The sequence below is a fragment of the Musa acuminata genome, chromosome BXJ2-4 (assembly GCF_036884655.1).
Source record: "Musa acuminata AAA Group cultivar baxijiao chromosome BXJ2-4, Cavendish_Baxijiao_AAA, whole genome shotgun sequence".
Taxonomy (NCBI): Eukaryota; Viridiplantae; Streptophyta; class Magnoliopsida; order Zingiberales; family Musaceae; genus Musa; species Musa acuminata.
The window spans coordinates 696,280-721,726 of record NC_088341.1 but is presented as its reverse complement, the minus strand read 5'-3'; the positions used below and the strand labels follow the sequence as shown (position 1 = coordinate 721,726).

General features: G+C 37.4%; 1 protein-coding gene across 11 annotated transcripts; it reads left to right on the top strand.

Annotated features, from left to right (window-relative positions):
- The first annotated feature begins 623 nt into the window (after window positions 1-623).
- Window positions 624-23,578, top strand: LOC103980411 (DNA ligase 6). Of its 11 annotated transcripts, none has more exons than XR_010485751.1 (20): window positions 626-2,990; window positions 3,092-3,209; window positions 3,293-3,374; window positions 6,085-6,187; window positions 6,263-6,359; window positions 8,546-8,648; window positions 9,356-9,484; window positions 12,494-12,541; window positions 13,581-13,678; window positions 13,755-13,820; window positions 18,223-18,382; window positions 18,472-18,579; window positions 20,342-20,391; window positions 20,632-20,666; window positions 20,790-20,851; window positions 21,080-21,241; window positions 21,342-21,430; window positions 21,544-21,643; window positions 22,950-23,086; window positions 23,162-23,192. XR_010485751.1 is itself a non-coding variant. In XM_018825589.2 (20 exons), exons 1-20 carry the CDS (start codon window positions 635-637, stop codon window positions 23,350-23,352), a joined length of 4,266 nt encoding a protein of 1,421 aa, XP_018681134.2. In that variant the 5' UTR covers window positions 628-634; the 3' UTR covers window positions 23,353-23,578. The 11 variants fall into 11 exon arrangements, 6 of the variants coding, with proteins under 6 accessions (XP_018681137.2, XP_064958611.1, XP_018681138.2 ...); XM_018825589.2 differs by having other exon boundaries at window positions 628-2,990; window positions 6,272-6,359; window positions 22,969-23,086; window positions 23,162-23,578; XM_009396814.3 differs by having other exon boundaries at window positions 629-2,990; window positions 22,969-23,086; window positions 23,162-23,578.
- The last annotated feature ends 1,869 nt before the right edge of the window (window positions 23,579-25,447 follow it).

The following is a 25,447-nucleotide window of genomic DNA, read 5'->3' as shown; positions in this document are numbered from 1 at the left end:
GTTTTGAGCTATAAAACAATTCTAAGTTTTGTTAACCGGAAGCATATGTCCAGTGGACTTGTTGTGCCTTTTCTCTTTGCCGTGTTGAGATCTAATTAATTCTTGGCAACCATATGGCACTATATCTATCTCATTGAAACAATTTGTTTCTGTGTATTTTTTTCGTCTAATTGATAGATATATAGAGGGATTGTCTATATATTGATGTTCAGCAGGTTTAAAAACATCAAGGTCGCTACTAACTCGTCAATTCACTGTGAGAGTTCACCAAACAGGTTTGATATGGAGAAACTATCGGTAAACAGTGTTTGCTTTAAAATACTATTTGCTTTACAACACATTTTTGCTGTTGGGTTACATTCTCAGACAACTTTGGGCCTTTCTGAATCAGATGTGTGATCCACGAAATTTGACATTCATTAGATATATAGAGGGATCGTATCATATTCCCAGTGTTGGCTTGTTTATTCATATAGACAACAGACATGCAGCGATTCAATGTGATTTTAGAGCAGCATTAGATATATAGAAGGATTGTATCATTCCCAGCGTTGGCTTATTTTTTATTATAGACATGTAGTTATTCGATGTGGTTTTAGAGCAGAGAAGGCAAGACTGGAATTCAAGGGTTGATATGCAAATAGAGCTCGAATATATAAGCCGTCTCATCCTTCGCTTTATTCGAGTCTTCAAATCTTTCGCGTGTTTCCTTCTTGAACCCTCTTCCACGAATGATCCCATGGCCACTCCCCCTTCTCCTTTCTCCACATCCTCCCTCTTCCTCTCCTCCTACCGCTCCTTTTCCGCCGCTCTCCCTTCCCCTCCACCCTCCCCTCCCCTCGCCTTCCGCCTCCTCTCCGATGGCTCCCAGCTCCCTCCGGTCCCCTCTGACTTCCCGCTCTCGAAGCTAATCCCCCGGACCCGTTTCGTCGTCGACGGCTTCCGCTCCGCCGGTGACTTCTCCGTCTCCTACTTGCTCACCCACTTCCACTCCGACCACTACGCGGGCCTCGGCAGTGCCTGGTGCAAAGGCCTTATCTTTTGCTCCGCCACCACCGCTCGCCTCCTCGTCGAGATCCTCAATGTGTCGCCTTTCTTCGTCGTCTCCCTGTCCTTAGGCGAGTTCACGGAGATCGACGGATGGGAGGTGGCCGCCGTCGACGCCAATCACTGCCCCGGCGCTGTCCAGTTCCTTTTCAGGACCCGTGTCTGCGAAGGGCAGCGACCGGAGAGGTTTATCCACACAGGTGATTTCCGTTTCCATGAACAGATGAGATTGGACCCTGTTTTATGCGATTTTGTTGGCGCGGATGCTGTTTTCCTTGACACAACGTATTGCAACCCCAAATTTGTCTTCCCCTCACAAGAGGAGTCAGTGGAATACATTGTCAACACAGTCAAAAGATTTAAGGAACAAAATGAGGAATCAGGTGAATCGGTTCTCTTCTTGATCGCAACTTATGTCATCGGGAAAGAGAAGATTTTGCTTGAGATTTCTCGTCGGTGTGGTTGCCTACTGCAAGTGGATAACAGGAAGATGCAGGTTTTGTCTGTTCTGGGGTTTGCTGGTTCAGGCGTTTTTACGGAGGATGCTTCAGCCAGTGACATCCACGTGATTGGTTGGAATGTGTTGGGTGAGACTTGGCCTTATTTCAGGCCTAATTTTGTGAAGATGAAGGAGATCATGGCTGAGAGAGGATACAACAAGGCGGTGGGTTTCATTTCAACAGGGTGGCTGAACGAGACAAAGAGGGATGGATTTGCAGTGAGGGTTAAAGATCTACTCGAGATTCATCTAGTTCCATACAGCGAACATTCAAACTATAATGAATTAAGAGAATACGTGAGGTTCTTGAGGCCAAAACGGGTCGTCCCAACTGTGGGAATGGATGTTGAAAAGCTAGACAGCAAGCATGCTTTAGCCATGAGGAAGCATTTTGCAGGGCTGGTTGATGAGACAGCAAACAAGCATGATTTTCTAATGGCTTTCCATCGGAAGTCAGAGGGTGCTGATACAAGTGCTGGGAATGACATGACAGGTAACAGAAACCAGCAAGAGGATATGGACATGGTGGACAATCCAACTGCAACATCAATAAGGTCATGCCAGCAATCTGATTCACAGGATCTGCATATGGTGAATGATGAAGAAATGGAAGGAGTAGTTGAGGACCTTCAAGATTGCTTGCCGTCTTGGGTGAAACAGGATCAAGTTTTAGATCTGCTGAAAAGGTCAAATGGGGATCTTGTTAGTGCAGTTTCAGAATTTTTTGAGCATGAAACAGAATTCTATAAGCAAGCAAATGCTGGTAACATTTCTATTGCTAGCTCTTGTAAAAGCATTAACACTAACCTCGAGCCGTTGCTTCCTTTGAAGTCTGTCGGCGAAGCCCCTGAATCAGGCAGAAAGAATTTCCTTGATCAAGTGAAAAAGTCAACCAACCAAAATTTACGCCTGCTTACTCCATCTCTGGCCAAAAAAAGGGGTTTAGGTGGTGGAAACAAGAAAAAAAAGAAAGCAAAAGGTTGCTCAAATCTAGAATCAAGTGGAGGCAAACAATCTACCATCACAAATTTTTTCAGAAGAGTTGCATCAGGTGCTTCTTCCAGTGATACCTGTGCTGTTACTTCTAATCAGCAGATTACTATTGAAACATATAAAGAAGAGTTGGATCAGTTTCTCCAGATCATAAATAATGGCATGCCAAGAAAATCTGCTGCCTTATTGCTGGAGAAGGTTAGAGGAAATATTGACGTAGCAGTTGATATGTATTATAGTGGTTCCAGTAATATATTAGAGAATGAGGGGAATTTACTCTCGGAAGTTGTTGTCTCAGGTGTTCTTGTAAATAAGTGTACCAAAAAGGTAAGCAATTCTTCTGAAGACAAAATAAGCTTGCCAACATTGTATCTACAGGGAAGTTCAAGAGAAGACAAAACTCCAGCTAATGTATCATTACCTATTGAAAAATATTCTCCAATTGAGCATGGTTTGTATTGCATTTTCTTAATGAAGTCAGTTGGGAGCCATCTTTATATTGCATCTGGTGGCATGCATAACTACATGACAAGTGTCGCAATTTTATTTCAGCATGCTGGAAAGCTGGAGAACCTGCTCCCTACTTGCACCTGGCACTGACTTTTGATTTAGTGGAACAAGTAAGAGGCAAGATAAAGACCACATCTATGCTGAGTAATATGTTCAGAAGGTGCACTTGATATTTCCTCTCGGTCGGTCTTGGAATGAACCAGTGTTCAAGCAGTTGGTGGGCTACTAACTTATTTCTTGCAGCTTGCTTGCTTTGTCTCCTGGTGATGTGCTGCCTGCTTTATATCTGTGCACAAACAAGATTGCTGCTGACCATGAAAACATGGTGAGTTTTTATTCTAGGGCCTAGTATTTTTTGGACTACTCGGACGAATGGTTTTCTTGTAAAAAAAAATATCCTCATTTTGCACTCTATATTTCCTTTAACTGTTCTAGAATGGCAAGCGATTTAGGTAGCTTTATGATTGATTGACAGTACAAAAGTTCTATTTAGGGCAGTTATAGGACCACGGAGAGATGGTGTGGTGCATTTTATGCTACCATGCACACGTTGGGTTCGGAGTGGGCTTCAAGCTTAAACAAGTGGATATAAAGATGGAAGGTGTTTTCCTTGTTTATTCGTTGGAACAACCATACAAAAAGCAACATGATGTACTGATTACTAAAGATGCAAATGTATTGGATATATAGGGTGAATTTCGAGGCAAATTGTTTCAACTAATTGTAGATGGAAGATAGAAATCTGTCTCCTGAATTTGTTGTGAAGATGTTGAAGGGCAGCTAAAGCCGTCCTTATCAATAACTTAGTTGAATATCATGTACTGAAACATTGCCATCTCATAAGGGTTAAAAATGATTTCACCAATACCCGATGTTCTAAACCACCGTAAGCAAACAATCAATCTAGAGGATTAGTTTAGACTTCATATGTAGCGCATATGCACGCAATTAATCAGTTTTTTTCTTAGTGATCTTAGTGATCTCAGTTCAATTTTGATTTTTTAATTTTCTTTTGGGAATTTATTTTAGGTAATTGTGTGAAGCTCATTGGAAGGAAAAAATCTCTGTAGCTGATCTTAAATAGTTGAGACATTATGCCCTGTTTATTATCATTGTTGTCCTGATTTGATTTATTTGATGATGTTAGAAGTTCCAAGTTGCATGTTTTCAAGAATTGTAGGTATGGAGTTTAAGTGGATAAAAGTCTTCCTTTAAGTTAAACGAGCACAACAAAGTTCCAATCATGATAGGTAAGTTTGGTGATGTCCATTTTTGAATGGATTTTAGTATTAGATTAGAAAATTAGCTGTCATAGAAACTCAATATGCATCCTCCTCATTGTTGGTGCTTACGGAAGGAATAATTGTGAATTTGTTGAGGGGTGGGAGGATGGGTGGTAGTTGTTCCAATTATAAGCAACAAGGGAAGCAGTAGGCAGCATAGTTTGAAGAGATTGAAGCTTGTACAATAATTTATGTTTGGGAATAATTTCCCTTTTTCTGGCTCATCATTAACGGATTTAATCTGATTGTTAGATTGCTGTTTCTGTCAAAAGAGGGTAAAAATAAATGACAGAAAAAAAAAGAAAACTGAGAAATTCATGAAACAAAAAGGATCTAGCTAAAGAATGCTACAAAGTCAACAATACATGTGTATCCATAATATTATAATAAAATACTATTACAACAACAACAAAACCATAAGTCATGATTATCAGACCTAATGTAGTTTTATGTTGGTTGTCAATGACCTAATACAACCCTCTGTCTTTCTCATTGAGGCTTGGGACCAGCACCGGCAGTATTCACGTGTCATTAATCTGGCAGCACCTCTCTGCCTCTGGACCATTACCTCTTAGTGGACAGGTATCTCTTAGGATTGTCTATCTTGATCAACTCCAGGTCCTTGGGTTAGTGTATTTCGCTGAAATTGCACATTTCAAGAACCTGTCCAGAAATGACCAATTTATCAAATTTTGATGGGTAGACTTTTTTTATGCTCATTAACAATGGGTTAAATTTGATTTTCTTTTAAACTAGCTTTGACTATATGACTTTAGAACACCTTATTGAGTCTATGATGCTTTAGTTCAAGGTTTGTTCATCTTGGTTCCCTATTGGAAGGGCTTTAGTGAAGTTGTTGACGTCAAGTAGTCTTTCACAATGATCTGTCATTTCACTAAAAAAAATTGTCGTGTATCAGGGAGACCCTTTTATGGTTTTAGGGATGGATTCTGTCGGTGATATCATGTGAACTCACATGAGAACCTTGATGGAATCTGAGCAAAGTGCCTGTATTGGATGTTGCCTAGGCGAGTGTCATGTCTTAGTATTGCGTCATCCAAACCCAATCCAAACCAAACCTCCTTTCTTCTTCTCTCCCTATCCTATTTTCTTCCGTCCCTCTTTCCTCTTCTTTCTCTCCTCTCTCCAATAGTGCTCAGCTGCCCTTCCCTCTTCCTCATTCTTACCCTCTTTCCTCTTATTCTTTTCTCCTCTGCCTGTTGTCTTCCACTCCATGTTGTTTGAGTTATTATCTGTTATCCTTAATTATAATTTTTATATTTTCATAATGTGAGTGTTTTTCTTTGCTCGGATGAGTGCCTAGATTAACACCTTGCATCTTGACTATGTTATTTGAATTACACTTGCAATATTGGTTAAATGCCATTTAAGATTATTGGGTTGACAAAATGCTCGATGCCTGCTTTGAGTTGATAATGTTGGAATGAACAGGGTAGTGTCTTCTGTCAGCTTTAGAATCTTTGGACAGTGTTGTCTTATCTTCTCTCTAAGGAACTTGCTAAGCTGAATACTTTACAACTTTCCAAAATTTTATTCAAATTTTGACAAGAATTGTTTTCCCTTCTTATATCAATTTAAAACATTTAAATATGAAATAAGTTTCAACACTGATGTCATTGTTAAATATTATCTGTTTATTTATGTTCATGACTTGTAAATTTCTATATGCTGTATTGTTTCATTCTTGTTGCTGCCTTTAACAAGTAATGGAGTATAAATTTATGAACCTAGGAACTGAATGTTGGTGGAAGTTTGGTTGTAACTGCACTGGAAGAGGCTTGTGGCATGAACAGGTCCAGAATCAAAGAAATGTACAACACATTAGGTGATCTTGGTAAGATCATTGCTATATATTGGTAATTATCAACTTATGATCTTTTGCTGTATTGATTGATGGAATATTTTAAAGGTGATGTAGCACAAGAAATCCGGCAAACTCAGTCTTTACTTGCTGCTCCTCGTACACTTTCAATTCATCATTTATTTTGTATGCTTCGAGAGATCAGGTATCAGTCTGGTGAATTCAATTTCAGTTTGCTGATCTGGCCTTCGTAGCTCAGGAAAGCTTTTTGTTTTCAGTTATAATAATCTTTCCAATGAATAAATCTTTTGCCACTATTTAATTTTGATAACATTTGTATTTACTCACATTTTTATGTGTGTCTTTCTGGAAATATTGTAGATATTTCTTTGGCTATATTACTGGCCATTGCCAGGTCTTTCTGTGGTCAAATTACAGGTAGGGTCTAGCTAAATATGTGCTTAGGATTCATAGCTAAGTCCCTGAAGGAAGGAGACAAAAGCATCCTCCTCGTAGTATGCAAAAGTGTTTTAATCTGTAAGATTTAGTACATTTTGGTGATAACAATCATTATATGTTCAACTTTTTGGGTTACCTTTTCTGAACATGACTTCATATTAACACCATTTATTTGTGATCATCTATGGCAAAACTTAGCTATTTATCATTCTTTTGTTGGTAATCCAGCATGAATGAAATGTTGCTTTCATTTATGGGTTGGTTGGTAATAAATGCAAGTCAAATTCATCAGTGCCACTTGAATAGTCTAAGTATGACTTGGTGAAATATTTATGGCCTGGCTAGGATAAGTGAAAGTTAAAATTATAGGTAGACCATGATTATCTGTTGTTTGACCTGAACTCAACTGTTTAACAAATCCTGTTTAAACAGATCAATGATTAAGTTATAGAGGAACTTTTGGAATTCAACACCTGTGAATGCATGCCATTTGTCTTGATGCCCGTGAGAATTTTGAAGCATCAAGAACATAACATGGAGATTATGACAATCTAGAGGGTAAGCTAACAACACTAGAGAAATTTTGAAGACTAAGTTGTTCATTCATATCCAAGTTTAGTAAAAATCACTGAAACTTCTAAAAGTTGGTTTCACTCATAACCATGAAAGAAATTAATATTAGACTTAGTTACCATATGTTCTTTGCTTGAACATTTTTGTGTTATACAGCATTCATATATAACCCAGTATTTAGATCTAGCATAAGTATGCTAAAGGATTTGATGGAGTCACAATAGAAGAGACTAAATAGATGTTTAGGTTTATGAGATCAAGCCCTCGATGGACTTAAACCAAACAGGGACCAAAATACAATATGAACTATTTACTATGGTTTAAAACACCATAACAGTAATATAGTTTCATACTGCTTTATACTCCATTTTTAAGTGATACTGAATGTTGTAAGTGGGTATGCTAGATATTTTGGTAACATATCAGTTCAATCAAATATCAAAACTGGTATCATACCAGTATATATTCTATTTACAATTAAATGAAAGTTTTGAATATTTGTCTCTAACAAATAGTACTCAATTGTTGAACTTATATGGCTCAGTATGGTCAGTGTACCTTGTACTGGGTGCTGTATGGTTTTGTCTGTAAATCCTTGCTTAAGTTATTTTTTGTTGGTTTTGCTTTTGAGGGCAAGGCTTGTCATCATGGTGAGGTTGTTCCTTTTCTTCTTGGCTGATCAGCATTGGAGATAGAAGTAGTCTTTTTACATGCAGGTGTAGGCTATGTACATTGACTATTCAATATCCTGCACTTGCAGGAGCCTGGTATAGTAGGCTATTGAGTTGATATTCATGATTACTTCTATTGCAAAGATCACTTGTGCAATACTTGGATAAAAGAATGGCTTACCCATACTACCTAAATTTTCAAGGCCCTCCTTGGGTGGATTTGATAGACTACTTACCTTGAAATTATTCAGGAACGTACCTTTTAAGAGTGGTTAAATTGCTTATTTTGATCATATTTACTGGCTCCATGGCTGTTAATTTTGTCACCTAGTACATCATATTGTCACTTCAATTATTAATAGTCGTTTTTACCTTTTGTCCCTTATCTTAAACTTAAGTTCATAGTGCAACTATTCAAGTTTGAAGTTGTGATCAGAAGTTTTGGTACTGAAAACTTTTGCCTCTTACATCTGATGATTGAGAACTGTTGGGTCAAAATTTGTGGTCTATTGATTTTCCATCTCTACTGGTTCACAAATTAAAATTAGAAACTTTTTTTATTGCTTTTGTGATATTGTAATCTTTGGATGCATATTAACTTACATTTTTAATTTTGTATCCATATTTATTAGGTTTACTTCCAAAACAGCAACTGAATAATTTCCATGTTTGTTCCTGCCTTGATTAGTATGATCACAGGTACTGGAAGTGCTGTCCGGAGGAAAAACCTTATTGTAAATCTCATGCGTTCTTGTAGAGAAATGGAAATAAAATTTCTTGTCAGAACCTTGGTGAGATTGTTATCTTTGTTTTTCTAGTTTTATGTTTCATAATATTTGTTTATCTAACTTGCATGTTTCTCAAGGTTTCAAGTTTCATTTTGGAATCCATACTGGTCTGCACAGTTTTGGTACATGCCCGTGTACTGGCATAGGGTATGCCGGCTTACTGGTCAACATGTAATAAAGGGAAAGTGGGAGAGAAGAGAAGAGGAGAGGAGGAGAAGGAAAAGGACAGTAGGGCTGTTGACAGCCAACTGCTTTTGGCAGCTTTCAACAAATATTCAGATTAAAAAAAATTAAAAACTAGTGTGGATTCCTGATCCGACTGATAAAATACTGGTCAGTAGGTACCGGTCTGATTGTTTTGAACCTTGGCGTTTCCTACTAGCTTGAGATTAATCAATCAGGTTTGAAGGGAATGTCATAGAACTTAGATTGTATAATTTTTTAAATATCTTTAAAAAGCAACTTTTTTATCATATAATGTACTAGTGGCACATGGAAGTATTTAGAAACAGAAGTTGTCATGTAGCTTTTGACTGGCCATTTGAAATCACCGTGTTAAATGATTATTATGGAACTTTTATCATTGTCAACTATGAAACACTCATATGGAAAATTGAGTTTTTCACCTCTGTTTTCTTCTCTCTTTTATGTTTTCTCTTTTCTCCTTTTCCTCCTTTTGTCCTACTTCTCACTTTTATTTGCTTGTACAGGTTCGTAATCTGCGTATTGGAGCCATGATGAAGACCATTTTGCCAGCACTAGCACAAGCAGTGGTTCTGAACAGTCACTCCCCCTTACAATGTGTGGGAATTTCTGAGACCACTAGATTGCAGCTTCAGGTTTGATCTTTTGTCTCTTCAGAAGCCTAGCGTTGAATTTTTTTCAAGCTTTTGAATATATATGTTTTTTGTTCTAGCTAGTGATTTAAAAAGCGCTAGGCGCCAAAAAGCGCGAAGGTCCAAAAACGCCCGAGGCGCTAGGCGCTCGTCCAGGCGCTCGCCCGAGCGAAGCGAGACGCTAAAATATAAAAATATATAATATAATTAATAAATATAATTATTTAAAATTTTAAATAAAAATATGCTATTAAATTAAGAAAATCTAAGATATAAAATTAACAGTATTAAGAAACCTAGCAATAATTTCAAATAAATAAAAATTAACAGTATTAAAATCAAAATAATATATTATTAATCTATTAACAGTATTGAAAATTAATTATTTTAAATAAACTTAATAATATTAACAGTATACATTATATGTATACTGTTAAAAGGAAGTGTAAAGGGGTGCTGAGCCTGCTAACTGAGAAAAGAGGAAGCGGCAGCGGCGAGTGGCGAGCGGCGACGGCGGCGAGTGGCGAGCGGCAACGGCGGCGAGCAGCGACAGCGGTAGTGGGAGCGGCGAGCAGTGGGAGGTGCGAGCAGCGGGAGGCGCGAGTGACGACAGCGGTAGCGTTTGCGAGCAGCGACAGCGGCGAGCGACGACATCGGCAGAGTTTGCGAGCAGCGACAGCGGTAAGCAGCGAGATCGGGATCGGGATCGGGAGCGGCGAGGGTTAGGGTTGGGTTGTCACTTATATCGGTTTTAGTTGGTTCGATTGAACCAACTAACCATCGGAGACTGAACCAGGACCGAACCAGACCTAAAATCCTGGTTCGGTCGCCTTGGTTAACCCAGGCGCTCGCCCGAAGCGCCCAGCGCCTGGGCTCGGGCGAGCGCCCAGGCGGCGCCTGTTTGAAGCGCGCCGCCTGGGAGATTAGCAAGGCGCTCGGGCCTTGCCTCGCCTCGCCCGAGCGCCTAGGCGAGCGCCCGAGCGCCTTTTTAAATCGCTGGTTCTAGCTTCACAGTTTGTTATAGAAATCTAGTATTGCAAAGTGTAACTTTATATCATCTGCACAGACAAACACTACTATATTTTTGAATGGTTTTTATGGAATATGAATTAGTTCTTAAATAGGGATTAAAGCACAATATTAGCATTGTCTTCTCTATAATTTAGGTGGGAATTTATAGTTGTTAGTTTAAAAGAATAATGAATCAAAGATCCTATAAAATAGAATTAAAATTGTGTCAATATTGTCAGAATTGTATGCTGACACTATTGACTTTTGCTAGCAGGTTTATGCTTTCCCATTTCTAAGTTCTCTGCTGTGAAGTCCTAATGTGGAATTATTTATTGATCGCATTATCTTCCACTAGAGTTTGGCTGATGTCCCAAATATAGTCTTGAAACTTCCGTGGGTTTTCCACGTGGAAAGCCTACCATCATGTGTGAAATCATATGGGCTTTATTTTCAAGAATTATTGAGAAGCTGCCTTTTGGGAGTGGTTAGTGACTTATGTACTATCTCATTCTATGGCCTACCATTTTTGTGGGTTATTAATCTCTCCCACTTAAATGATGATTTATCAGGGTCCACATACAATCCAGAATCTCATCCTACAGGACATTTGGGGCTCATGGGGTTCAATTTGAACACTTATACTTGCATGTTAGCTTGAATATCATATTTTCACAATCACGTTGGTCTCCATGTGTGCTCTGCCACTATAAAGGTTTTTTTGTAGAATCACTGGAGATATTGTATAATATAATATTGGACATGTGCTATGTGAAAGACATGCATGTTATGTGCCTGTCTCGAGACACTCTGTGATTTGTGAATATGCATGTCTGCTAGAGATGCTCATCACAATATGACTACATTACTGAGGCATATTTTTTTGAGCAAACACCATTGGTTGTATATGCATCTTATTATCTATTCCTTGATTATTTTTATGATTTCAAATTGGTCATGAATGTGGCTAAGAAATATTTGTATCCACAGCTGGCTTCTTATGATGCTTAAAATAGCTAATGGTTAAAAGGTGATATTTGCCTAATTTAATGCAGATTTAACTTATCTTTGATTGATTTACTATGTATTAAATCTGGATCTGATACTGGTTTCTGTGATCTACCGGACCTATATGGTACCAGTATACCAGACTATTACCTCCTAACATCATTGAATAAAATAATTCAAAAGTGAATTATATTATATTGGTATCAAACTATATGTTTCTATACCAGTGCTTGGTTGAACTAGTGAATACTGGCCCATATTGATCGATATGGTGGAAATTTGAAACCTTGGATTTCACATGTGCTGTTAGTCAATAGCCACTATAACTAAACTTTTGATATCATTTAATTGTCACTTTTGCTAGTTGTCTTTGTTACTAACATGCACATGTTTCTTCATTTGCTTAAAACAAATTTAATGGCCTAGTGGAACTGCTTTGCTGCTAAACACATGTCTGCACAGGTCGGCATGCGCCGTCCTATCAATATGCTTGTGTTGAGTCATGTGAATGATGTTGACATTCCCAGGCTAATTCCGGAACTATTCCACATTGCCAAAACGGTAATGATATGGTCCTACACGAAATAACAATTCGTGAACGTTGTTACTATGATTGGTATTAATCAAATTATATTCAGTTCTTCTACTTCTTATAATTATTTAACAGCGTTTTCTGATATGAGAAAGATATTTGATGGTTGCATTACTGTTTGCTTTTGTCAGTATTTGGAAATTGCTATTTAGCCATGGTTATCACTGTATGCATAATTATGGTTCGCCTTACCGGTCCATACCGGTGTACCGATCAACTATTGGTATGGTACGTACCGAATTGTATTGAGCCATATTGAGTATACCAACACACGGTATGTGAGAGTGTACCAATGTACCACTTATATCGGTTCCCTATCAAACCGGTATATATCGGTATGCCACGGTACAGCAAACCTTGTGTATAAGGGCAAATTTTCAAGGTGATGGCCTTTTTTTTTTCAGGGTATTTCTGCAGCAGTTGCTGAGGCATACAATGTGCTTCCGAATTTGGTAATTTCTTTGACTATTGATTAATTGTTTTTGTTGGTAAATTTATTTTCCTCATTTCAGCAGCATATATATTGCATGTTATAGAATGGCATTGGCTTAAGTAGCTCTACTGAGCAATAGCATGGGCTCCAACTAGTCGGTAGATTAAGACTGTATCTCAAATTATGCTCAATTACTGGTAACCACAGTGCAGGAGCAACAGTTAGATGATTTTTTATAAAATAAGAAAACAAGAAACAGATGTCCTTAGATAAACTATATGTTGGTATTTGACTTTGTTTCATATGATATAAAAGACATCGTAAAAGTAAATGATACTCCACCATAGAAACAAAACCTTAGATTTCATATCCAAGAAGCAAAAGTTTCAAGTGAGTGACCATTTGGTTAGAACCATGAACTGATCTGCCACTACAAAAACAAGGTCTTATGGTTGCCTCTGTCTACAAAGGTGTTTTTCTTTTGGAGGAAGTTGGTCAGTGTTATTTTTTTCATGGAACTAGTCATTCATTTCCTTTTTTGTTTTGTAGGATTTGTTTATTTCCTGTTTACTACTTATCAAATATGGAGTCGTCCATGAAACTTGGAGGTTGCTCATCTTGTGGTTACTTGAATATGCTCCTGTTGGATCTTTGGAGCATCCTGTAGTTTTGTATCAATGAAGCATGTTTTTTCTGAGTCATTGAAATATTCCAAAATTATCTTACTTTGGTTTGGATAGTCTGTTTTTTGTCTAAATTGGCTGAAACCGGGTAGGCTGCCTATCACTCTCTATAAGCCAAGTTGAAGTTCAGAAAAGGAATGTAATGAAATAATAAGGTAAATGTGTTATTCTGTGATGCCCCTGGGCATTTGTCCTCTGCACTTTGGATTAATAGAGGCACAGGACCAAAAAATATGGTGCAAGTACTCTCAATCAGCTGAAATTGGGAAATTTTTTTTTTGTATATAAAATTTATTTAAGGTGTTCATTACAAGCTTACAGATGTTAGATCCTCGCTTATGCGTCAACATTTCACCTTTTCTGTTGGTCAAACAGGATTTGCTTATTCCTTCTCTTTTGAGCAAAGGCATAGATTTTTCTGCAGCTTCACTGCAAATGACACCTGGCACACCTATTCCACCTATGCTTGCCAGGTAAATCCATTACTTTGTCCTTCTCATATTTCTTTTCTTCACATTTGCCTAAATGGTTTTCTTTAAAATTTGGCAGAATTACCAATGGTGCTATGCAAGTGCTGAAATTGTTTGAGGGTAGAGCTTTCACCTGTGAATATAAGTATGTTGTCATGTGATAAGCCTGTTCTTGTCTTCTTAAGTAATTTAACATTTCAGTGATAAAATTTGTGGCACAAGATATTGGATGACTGATAGTACAGTGATAATATAAATGAAGTCTTTCCTAGCACATTTCAAATGCTAAAGTTAGGTGTAAGGGCTTCAAATTTAGAACACTTGTTTACTTGCAAGGCACATTTTTTATATTTGTAAGAGATGGGAGGAATTGGGAAGTTACTGTAAGTGATATTGTGAAATTGCCTAAACCATGGACCACCTTACCATGCTGACTGGTGGTATCAGTCCATGGATGGACCTGTACTAGTGTTTCATACAATTTCGAATGTAATGTGAAACAGTGGGACTCTGAACTAGTGTAACGACCTAGGGTGGCAGTTCTTAACATGAACCTATTTAAACCTGCTAAAATAAGTTGGGCTATGTTCTTAATATCAGTGAAACTCAATTTTTTGTAGTTGGTCTCTCTGTTCAAATTCAACTAAAAACCTTGTCCTTCCACCATCAATGCCAGCTCACTGTTAAATCTGGCAACAGATGCTCTTCTTTTTGCTCTTATTTTATGTAGATTGACTTGTCGTGAACTTGTTTCCTAGTATATTGAATGGGTTTGTAGAGCCTGAGGGCTTCCCCACTTTCCGTCTTCCTGTCTATTATTTTGCATGATTTGTTACATTTGTTTGTCTCGATATTTAAAATGTAGCTTCTCCAGCATCGTTCATACCTTTCGAGTGTGCACATTTGCATATGTTTACGAGGCATGTATGGTGCAGCTCTGTATGGCATGATCTAGCTTGTTATCATTTTCAGCATGGGTATAACAATAGCTTAATCATTGACATGTCAAGATGCTCATGAGGCTGCACAAACCATTATCCTTTTTAACTTGCATATGATACACAAATATTTTTCCCAAAATCATGTGAATCCTTGGTGATAAAGTTAGTCATCTAACATTTGGATCTTATTTGATATGTCAGGTATTGTAGGTTTAATGTTGGTAGAAAATTTGAACTATAGAAACTTGTTTCTGTCAACAACAATGCTCATAGATATTATGTTTCAGCATGATGGTTCCAAAGTAATACCAGGGACCAATTGGATTGCAACTTGTCGTAACTCATAAGTACCTTTGCTTATGGACATGAAGCATAAGAACATGATGAGTTGAGTTCTCTATGTGAGTTGGATATATTGTGTATAATTGGCAACTAAAGGTGCCTTGTATCACTAATTATCATAGTGTTAGCTGCATGGCAATAGAGGGGCAGCCTATTACCCTAGACTCAATTGATCACAGAATTTTGGGGATGGATGTAGATTAGTCCTTGCACGTGGTGAGACCTTTTCATGTTCCCTACTTGATTTTTTTGAACTACTTCACTGCATATCCCAAAGTCTGTCTTCGTTTATTGGTTAAGGTTCATCATACCGTAGCATACTGCTCGGTATGGGTAGTATGTACCGATTCAATGAGGGACTGGTACGGGCGGTACATCGATATGCCTCCATGTGTCGTGTGTCGATATGCTAGGTATGGCTCAGTGCAGCTCGGTGCGTACCGTATCGACAACTAGTCGGTACACCGGTACAGACTAGTAAGACGAACCATGGTTCATCATACTAATTCTTAATCACTTTAGATAAGTTGTTGTATATTTATACATACAAAAGATTAGCGATGTCAAGAGGTGCTTGGGCACTTGCCTAGATCAGCAAAGGTGAGGCAAGGCCCAAGCAACTTCATGGTCCTTGGGCAAGGATGCCTTCAACTTGGCCACCTAGTTGAGCACTTCAACTAAGGTGCCGGATATCCCAAGTGCTCGCTTGGGCTGATATGGATGATCCAAACATCCAACTTGACCCAAAACCCTCAACTTGGTCCAAATCCAATTCTTCCATAACACAGACTTATCTCCCATGCAACCCAATTGGTCTTCCCTACTTGTGCATCGTCTCACACCTACATTCCTACACTCTCCTGTTCTCTTCTTTTTCTCTCATTTTTCTTCCACCTTTTCCATTCAGCCCATTCTCTCTCTTCCCTGTTCCTCTCGCCCTCTCTCCGCTACGCTCACCTCTCTCTATGGCCAACACCAACAACAACTATTGTTGCCCTCTTCTCAGTCTGCTATCCCAAGCCAATGATAGTCATCACTATTATCATCCCACTCTTTTTTTATCTTATGCTGTCCTCCATTGCCATCATCTCTCATCTATCTTCTCTCTCCCTCTTCCGTCCCCACTCTCCATTTTGAATGCTATTTTCCATTTGTCACCCGGTTTAATAGGAATTTGGTGGTATCCGCTTCTCAAGTCAAGTTTCGAAAACCAATTAGAACTAGCGAGAAGGTCTAGCATATCCTCAAGTCAAGGAATCAGGAAGGGATATTTGATTGTTATTTTGTTAATTGCTCGGCTATCCACACATCCTCCACGACCCATCTTTCTTAGGGGTTAACAAGACAGGAATAGCGCAAGGATTAAGACCATCTCATACAAAGCCTTTAGCCAAAAGTTTTTCAATTTGTTTGTTTAACTCGACTCACTCCTTAGGATTCATTCTATAATATGGGAGATTAGGGAGTTGCGATCTTGGGAGGTCAATGGCATGCTGGATTTCTCGTCAGGGTGGCAGCTCACTAGGTAATTCCAAGGGTATGGCATCAGAAAATTTATCTAATAAAGATTTAGCCTCAGTAGTTAGGTTAGGAATAGTGCAAGGACTAGGAATCTCTCTAGCAATGATGGTCACACAAAATTTATTGTTTAGGCTCTTTATTTCAAAAGATTTAGGATTCAATAAGTATCCTTTGGTGGTTGGGACTTGTGGAAAAGACTTGGGAGTTCTTGTTTTGTCATTTTCTAATAGTTTTGCTGGTCATAGGATAATGTTTTTGCCTTTATATCGAAGGCACACGTGTTTTCTCTCCTATGATTGGTAACATCAAGGTCATACTACCAAGGCCGACCTAAAAGAAGCAACGTTCATTGGTAGGACGTCATAGTAAATATTATTCTGGTAATCGGCCATTTTGATTGGTACCAAACATCTCTCGGCCACGGGTAGAATGGTCTTGTCAACCTAGGCTACTTTGAATGGGATCGGATATGACTTTGCCTTAAGGTTTAGTCTTTTGATAGCAGATTTTGAGACTATATTTATAGTGCTACCCCATCAATACTCAATTTGCAAGTTCCTTCTCTACTTCGGATAAAAATATGGAAGATACTTGTCCTCTTCCATTCATTGGAATTACTAGCAGTAGAGAAAATAATGAGGACAACAGTAACATAAGCATTTTCAATTTCTAGTTTGTTTTGGTCACTTGAGTAGGCTTCGGGAGTAGGTAAAATTCCTTGATTTGAAGCTATGGATTGTGGAGAATGGATATGTTACATAATCGACTCATCAACTTCCTCATTCATGGGTCATTTTTCAATGTGTTGGAAAACTCTTAGGACTTCGGTCATTTGTTCACATAACTGATTCAACATTGTGTCATGATCTGCTAGTTTGGTCCTAAGGGTCCCTTTAGGGATTCATCAAGATTGATTGGGTTTTCACCTCATGGAGTCATGATTCTAATGCTATCAACAAATTACTTTTTGGTAATGAGGTTGTTAATTGTTACGATGTACAAGGTAGAAATGCAATGTTTCAAATAGTTTACTTTTTTTTTCGTACTTTTTGTTTTGGTTTTTGGGATAACTTTCAAGGGTTCAAATTTTAGTTGTACTATAGTTGTAGCTAAAGGGGGGAGAGAGGGTGAGAAATAGAAAAAAAAAAAAAAAGGAGAAAACAAGGGGAGAAGCGATGAAAACCATGATCTAATAAGATATATGAATTTTCTTTTCGATCAAAAAAATATTAGTAAAGTTTTCAAAATTTTACCTAGCATTGAGAGCTATGTGGTCCACCAATTTCGTAGGAATAGTCGCCCCAAAATCCAACTCCACATGCAAGGGGTTGACATTGGAGGTGCAAGGATCTGTATAGTCAATAAAGACATTGATTCCCAAGTATAATCTCCTAAGGAATTAGTATGCCTTTTAGAAATCCAAAATGTGACTTCTAGAATACTTGAATAGTAAATGAGTGCACTTAATACAAGAGTCTCTACAAAGACCAAAAAACTTTTTAATTTTCAACACAACTCTTAGAATTTCTAGGCCAACTAATTGATAACTTTTTGTTGATTTCTTTGTCCTGAATAAACTTTTTTGAATCCTTTGTAAAACTCGATGGTTCTCCATCACTTGGATATTACCAAAAAAGCCTTATTTGTCAGGACATTTTCCCTTTTAACAATCTTAGTATCTTTTGCTTTTTTGACCTGATTAAGGAATAGAAGAATTTATTGATGAATAACTTCTAATTTCAGATATGATGGTCAAAGGGCTCAAATTCACAGAGCAGCTGATGGATCTATACGAGTTTTTTCCCGACAAATGAAGGAAACAACGTCTAGATTCCCGGATTTAATAGATACAATTAAAGAATCATGTAAACATGAAGTTTCTACTTTTATATTGGATGCAGAGGTAATTTTTACAACCAAAAACTTTTTTACTAAAGAAATATATTATTTTATTGTTACACAGATTCTTAGTTGTAAAGATTATTTTTGCAGGTTGTTGCTGTGGATAGAAAGAATGGTGGGAAACTCATGTCTTTTCAAGAACTATCTTCACGGGAGAGAGGAAATAAAGATTCCTCGATAAAAATTGATAACATCAGAGTATGTAATTTGTTTCTTCTTTGTTCTCTTTTTTTTCACTTTGTTTAGGATGCTGGATTATACTTAATTTGTTTCTATGATTATGTGCCTTAATTTTTAATTCCAACTATTCATTGTTAAATTCATCAGCACCAATTTTAGTAGGGTCATTAATCCTCTTAGATTTTTTATACCTACACTTTTACTATACTAGTCAAACATGTGAGATGAGTTTTCCTCTTTAGAAAACCTGTAATCTACAATAGTACATCTAGAAAGGCTTCTAGAATTTTTTGATACATAAGTATTTATAATCTTATACTAATAAATGTCAAACTAAATGCTTCCTAAAACAAATTAATGATATAAATTATCAAAAGAATATTTTGGAATAGAAAATTCCAATTTAACATGACTTGAAACTTCGTTCAACTTATACCTAGTCTGCTATATCTCTCCTACACCATACTCTTACACTGTGATTACCAGGATCATTTGACAAAAAGAGAAACTAGAAGAGAAAGTAACTGTATGATTAGGAGTAAAGAAAAGGCATATCCACTGTATGATGACATTAGGTGCCAAAGATGCACTAAAATCTCAAATATTGAATGTACTTGTATAAATAATATGCTATTGTGAATACTATACCTGAACAGTAAACTGATTCTATTTTCTGGATAATTTTGCTCAAGGAATGCAATTTCACCTGATATGGTATGGCACATGTGGTACATACCAATCCACCCAGTGATTGACATGTGGACCGTCCCGTATCAGATGACATATAGCAGGCAGGGTGTACCGCCAGATACTTCTCAAATCTCTGGCAATACTGTTGAAACATGGTCGTTACCAAAATGTTTTGGTCAGTAACGGTTGGATCTCGATCGTACCAAATGAATGGCTGAGATTAAACTTGGTCTGACGGTCAATTTGATTGTTGGATCCCGTTTTGGGGCTGGTTCTACTCTCTAAATCATTCCTCACTCCCCTCTTTCACTCCTCACTCACACAACTCCCCTCTCATTCTAATTGGTGATTAGAGGTTCTTTGGAGGGATTAAAGTGATCAAACATGTCATTTGGTGGAAGATCTCTTCAATTAAAGGAGCCAAAGATTGATCCCTTTGACCTCTAGTTCTACAACGAAAATAAATTAGATATCTAATTCTTAATTTTACTCTTATTCTTATTGAAATTTAATTGAAATTGCATTAAATTATAATTAAAAGGCTTAAAATATGGTTTTTGAATTTTCAGGTATTTTTAAGGTTTTTTTGGGTTTGTCGATACATACCAGTCCAGGCCAGGACTGGCACCAGATGGGAAACCTTGCTTTTGCATTTTTTATTAGATGTAGGTCTAGATTTGAAATACTTGTGTTGCTGACTCTAAAGTCTTGTGTTATCATTCAGTGGAATATAATGTCTACTATCAAGTGATGAAATATAATGGATCTTTTTTTTCTTTTAGAGATTTTGAGATATTCATGGTGGTTATTTAATTAGTCCTTTTTTAAGATATTCATGCACCTTCTGCATGGGTTGCCATGATTTTTGTAGGTACCTCTTGTACTGTACATTTGATTATGTGCTGACGAGTACCAATTTGTAAACCCATTATGTTATTTTTGGCTGGTGACTGTTGCAACCTAAATTATATATTCTCCATCATTAGATGAAGATTGTTAACTGAGCATTACATATGAATTTTCTGTTATTAATGCTTTTTGGAGTTTGAATCATTGTCCTCATTCTCCTACATTAGACATGGTTTTACAGGTTGATATTTGCGTGTTCATCTTTGATATCATGTTTTGCAATGGAGAACGGTACTTCCCAACCTTCCAGCAGATTTAAATTCTCTTAAACCTTTCAAGATTAACAACTCCACAGGTAGCTAGGACCTAGCAAATACTGGCATTTGTATATTTTATTGCTATAGTTGCTTAGCACCAACAACTTGCATTGATGAATATTTCTTTAAGTATTTAGTCATTGTTTATTTGAATTCTGAAGCATGATATTATTAATTTCAGCATCAGGTCTTTAAGTTATTTTCTGTTTTCCAGGTTGTTGGATTTTCCACTTCGTCAAAGGAGGAAGTGTATGTGTCATTTTAGTCTACATCTCTCTCTCTTACATCTACCATGTCCTTAAGAACATATGAAATCACATCTTATTTCATATTAAGTCACTCTAATTTTCTGTCTGAATTGCAACATAACAGATGTGAAGGATTTGTTTTATAAGGAAAAGATGGGTTACTTGGAGTTTGCTAAGGAAATAACTGTAAAATATCCCACCTTTCCTTATTTTTCCACTTTCTCCATTCTCTACTTGCACAAATGTGTATACATGTATCTCCCAGAGTGCTTACATGTATAGACATATGCATATAGTTTCTGCTGTTCCCTCTGTTAGTCCTCTTTTAGACAACATTTTTTGTTTATTCTTCTTCGATCAGGCTGAGTCACTAACTATTGTAACACATTTATCTATAATGCTGCTATTTTATAGGTGGAAGCAGATGAAGCATGTCTGAATAATCAAAACACATTGTCTAGAATAAACTTATTTTTCAAAGATGCATGTAAATCTTCTTGTGAAGGAATAATGGTGAAGACTTTGGATATTGATGCTGGATATTCTGCATCAAAACGTAGTGAGGCATGGTTAAAGGTATTTAAATTATATTCTGAGTCATGGGTTTTAAATATAGGAATAGGAGATATATCTGTTTTGCCCTTTTTTTTTTTTTCATCTCTACCAACTGCTACAGGTAAAACGTGATTATATTGAAGGATTAGGTGACAGTTTTGATCTTGTTCCTATTGGTGCTTGGTATGGAAATGGTAGAAAAGCTGGATGGTATGAATTGTAGAGCTTTTATGTCTATTTTGTTAATTTGTTGCAACATTATATGATATTTCACCAATTCGCAGGAGGATAATTATGTATCCTTTTTTAATATCATAATTCAGGTACAGTCCTTTCCTTATGGCATGCTACAATCCTGATACTGAAGAATATCAAAGTATCTGCCGTGTTATGTCTGGTTTTTCGGATTCCTTCTATTTAGAGGTATTTGTCCAAATGCTCAATCATAGAAATATAGATAACCAATCTTGTTGGTATTTTGGTCAGCTTACCGTCTGTTCCTATGGCTAACCTATTCCAACACAAAATAGCACTTTGAAATTTGATTCGACATATTCAGATCAGTGTCGGTATGATTTAAACATGTCAAATGTTCAAAGTCTATCTTCCATTACTTTTGCACACCAGTTGATAGAGCTAGCTTTTCTACTAAAAATTATAATGAAGTTGTAGTTTACTGGATCACTTGTGATGGCAGACATTGCAAGTATGGCGGAGCTTATTTTGTGTTGAGATAAAAGATCTTTGATTGTCTTTTACTCTTTTAATTAAGTGGGGGTCACTTGATTTTGTTCCTTGCATACATTTGAACATCCTATGTTAGCTGAGATTTCCTCATATTTGGCTTTCATGAATACTGTACTAAATGCATTTCTTGAATTATTTGGTCATTTGGAAAACAATTTATGGTGCTTAATTGCAGATAAGGAGAAACACAGGTCTAAAGTGAAAAATAAGTACTTTGAATCATCTCATTAGCATCCACCTTAAACAAATATGGACTAAGCAAAGATGTATTAATGAACTAAGCTTCTCCTTCCTATGTATAGGTTGCATAAACGAGTTCCTATGTCCACTGTTAATGAGTTTTTTGTGCATTTTTTTAGATTCAATCATATTGGAGTGTCTCTATGTTCTTGGTTTTTGTGTTTTTCCCAATTGCTTTGTGTCCTTGAGACCCTTATTATGAAAATCTCATATATATGCTATCATTTGATTCATATAGATTATGATTTTGTGCACCGTATTTGATATGAATGTCAAGTTCTCAAAGTCGCATGTTTCATCTGATCTCATACGAGAGATGCCAGGGCCTTTTACAATTGCTAAATAGAACTGTTGCACTGCCACTGTTGCCTTGGCAGCATTTTTCACTGTCCTTTAATTGTATCATTGCATATTAATCTTTTTATACTAACATTAGACTTGCATTATGCACAAAACTAATCTTATTTCATGAGACTATGTTGGACATGACCTGTTTTTCCCAACAATAGGTCTAGATGTGGTTTGCAAGGTTTGACTTTCATGTTACTGTAATATATTTTATTGGATCCACATTGTTACTAGTCCAGACAAGTAGAAGATGTCCAAATAACATTTTGAGTAAAAACTTAGGGTTACATGCTAAGTCATCTGGTGATGAAACATCTACGAGATATCTAATGGGACCATTTCTGATGATCCTATTTGTTTGATACTTTGGTAATTGATGTTGACTGTATGTCAGTCTCCTAACTGACTTACAGATGAAGGAATTCTTTTCTGGCGAAAGATTATTGCTCAAGAAGCCATCTTACTATCGAACAGACGAGTCACCTGATCTATGGTTTCCCCCTGAGCTTGTGTGGGAAATACGAGGCGCGGGTATGTCTGTACTTCAAGGTCTATAGAACTTTATGGAGTTGTATGTTCTGATGACAATCGAAAAATATTTGGCAGACCTCACAATCTCACCAGTTCACCATGCTGCTGTTGGCTTAGTCCACCCTTCTCGAGGTATCTCAGTGAGACTTCCAAGATACATACGTTCTTTGTCGGACAGGAAATCCGAAGACTGCAGCACTGCAGCTGATATCGCCTGCATGTACAAGGCTCAAACGAGAAAGATGGAGGTGTTCAAGGAAGATTAGGGATCTTCAGAAGATCATGCAGCTTGTATTTTGTACAGCATGGTGATGATCTGAGCATTTAGTTGTGTAAATAGCTTTGCCCCTCAGTTAATTCTGTAAGCAATATGAGCACCCGACCTTCTTTGTTTTCCATTTATAATTGATGATATTACTGTGAACTTTTCTTTTCATGAACCTATGTAAATGAGATGTAAATGTTGTAAAGTTTTTTTTTGCTGCACCTTCACTATGGCCTTTTCCGCGTGTGATGTGTTTTGCTTGAACATGCAGTTTCTCAGTTCAGGATCTAATCACATATGTGTTTGCCATCAGACTTTTGACGCTCTGAAGAAACTTAGACATCAGATTCCTGAACAGCTTCGGCTTTCTCAATGGTCCACCTCCATGTCGTCGGCTTTCTCACCCTCATCTTTGGCCCCATCATCATCTTGACCAGCCTGGTGTGGTTCCTGATTGGCTTCGTCATGTTCGTGGCAGCTGCAGTAATTCTCTTTGTGAGTGGTTTTAGCATGGTGAGCGCCTCATGGCTGTACAAGTGTTTTCATGAGGCAATGGTTGTCCTGTCACAAACGGTCGACGTGCATCCATAACAATTTTGTTCAATGAATCATTTGTCGCTTTTGCATGCTTGTACAAAGACATGGTAATATGTTTTGTCTTGATTTTATGTGTTTTTGCTTAGAAAATGTAAGCAACGATAATTTGCAATGTTGTAATACGATCACTCGTTATGCCAAGCTAAACTGTCCAAAAATAGTTTTGTTTTCGTGTGTCACAACTTGTTTTTTGCACATCACAATTGTACGCGAAATGTCAGCCATCTTAGCACTCTGAACGGGTGGCACAGGGCTGGATGGGGCTTCGATATATTGTCAGGCGTTGAACAATCTTCACAAATTCGTACGTTAATTTGACGGAAACTTGCCTTCGCACCCGGCACTTAGTGAGCAGTTGTTTGTAGACTTACAACTATTCGTTCTACCTTCTAAAGTCATTGTTTTCTCCTTCCTCTTTTCTCTCTTGCACTTAAGGTGTTTACTGAATTGTTTATAAAGCTTCCCTCTTCGCGAGACGTTGGGACTTGTCTGTCGCTCGTTTTCAATCTAATCAATTTTCTATTTTTACAGGTCTTTCGGGATTTGTACACAATTGCAACTATGCTGAACCTTTGCGGACGCATATGCAACTAGGGTAAACCTTTGTAGACGCATATGTCACAAGGGCGCCTCATGACTTGTCATGACATGTCAAGTCAAACCGGATGGATTACACGTGATAGGATCGTAAATATCCTATCACGGATATGGCGAGCTGCGTGAAGGACTGCACACGGGAGTTGGTAGGGTACCTGAGCGGGATCCAGGTGAAGGATGCGGCGCCCAGCTAAGTGCAGGGTTGCTATTGACGGAGATCGAGTTCGGCTTTTGCATCGTGCTGTTGATGATGTTGGGGTTGCTTATCTGTTGCCGTTGGGATTGCGTGTCTGATGGAGAACAAGCAATCAACAGGACTGCTTTCTTGGAGAAGGGAATTCAACCTGGAGATCGTGACAACAGCTGCTTGCAGTCGGGAAAGAAAGAGAACTTTGGGTTCCGTTGGTTTCCTCGACATTTAACATTTTATCATTGACAAAATCAATAATCTTATTTTCATCGATAAAATTAAGAATAAATAAAGTCAAATATTTTTTATATTTATAAAAAATATTAATATAATTTTTTTAAATCTAAAAAACGAGATACTAAAATATCTAACTACCGAAAGTAATATAAGATTGTCCCAAAATCTCTACCTCAGAACTGCAACTGAAATGATACGAATAACCCTTTGGATCAAATGCAAAGAATTAGCTTAAAAATGTTTACGGATTCGAATATTAAGATCATCCATTCAAGATGTTCAACAACTCATCACTAGCTCCTGTTCGAGATTTCACACAATGTTCCTCAATTTTTTACTGATAATAAACAAAATGACCTACAAATTCTTGAATTGTTGCATGTCCACAATTCCTCCTGATCTTAGGGCACACAAACCCGTACCGAGGGAAGACTCCCAAGAGAATCTCAGAAAGCTCACAAACAAAACAAGTAGC

Coding starts and splice junctions, on each gene's coding strand:
- LOC103980411 (XM_009396814.3), top strand. CDS start 635: ATGCAAATAGAGCTCGAATATATAAGCCGTCTCATCCTTCGCTTTATT. Junction 13,679..13,754: donor ATTCCACCTATGCTTGCCAG/GTAAATCCATTA, acceptor AAAATTTGGCAG/AATTACCAATGGTGCTATGC. Junction 20,852..21,079: donor AGTTTGCTAAGGAAATAACT/GTAAAATATCCC, acceptor GCTATTTTATAG/GTGGAAGCAGATGAAGCATG.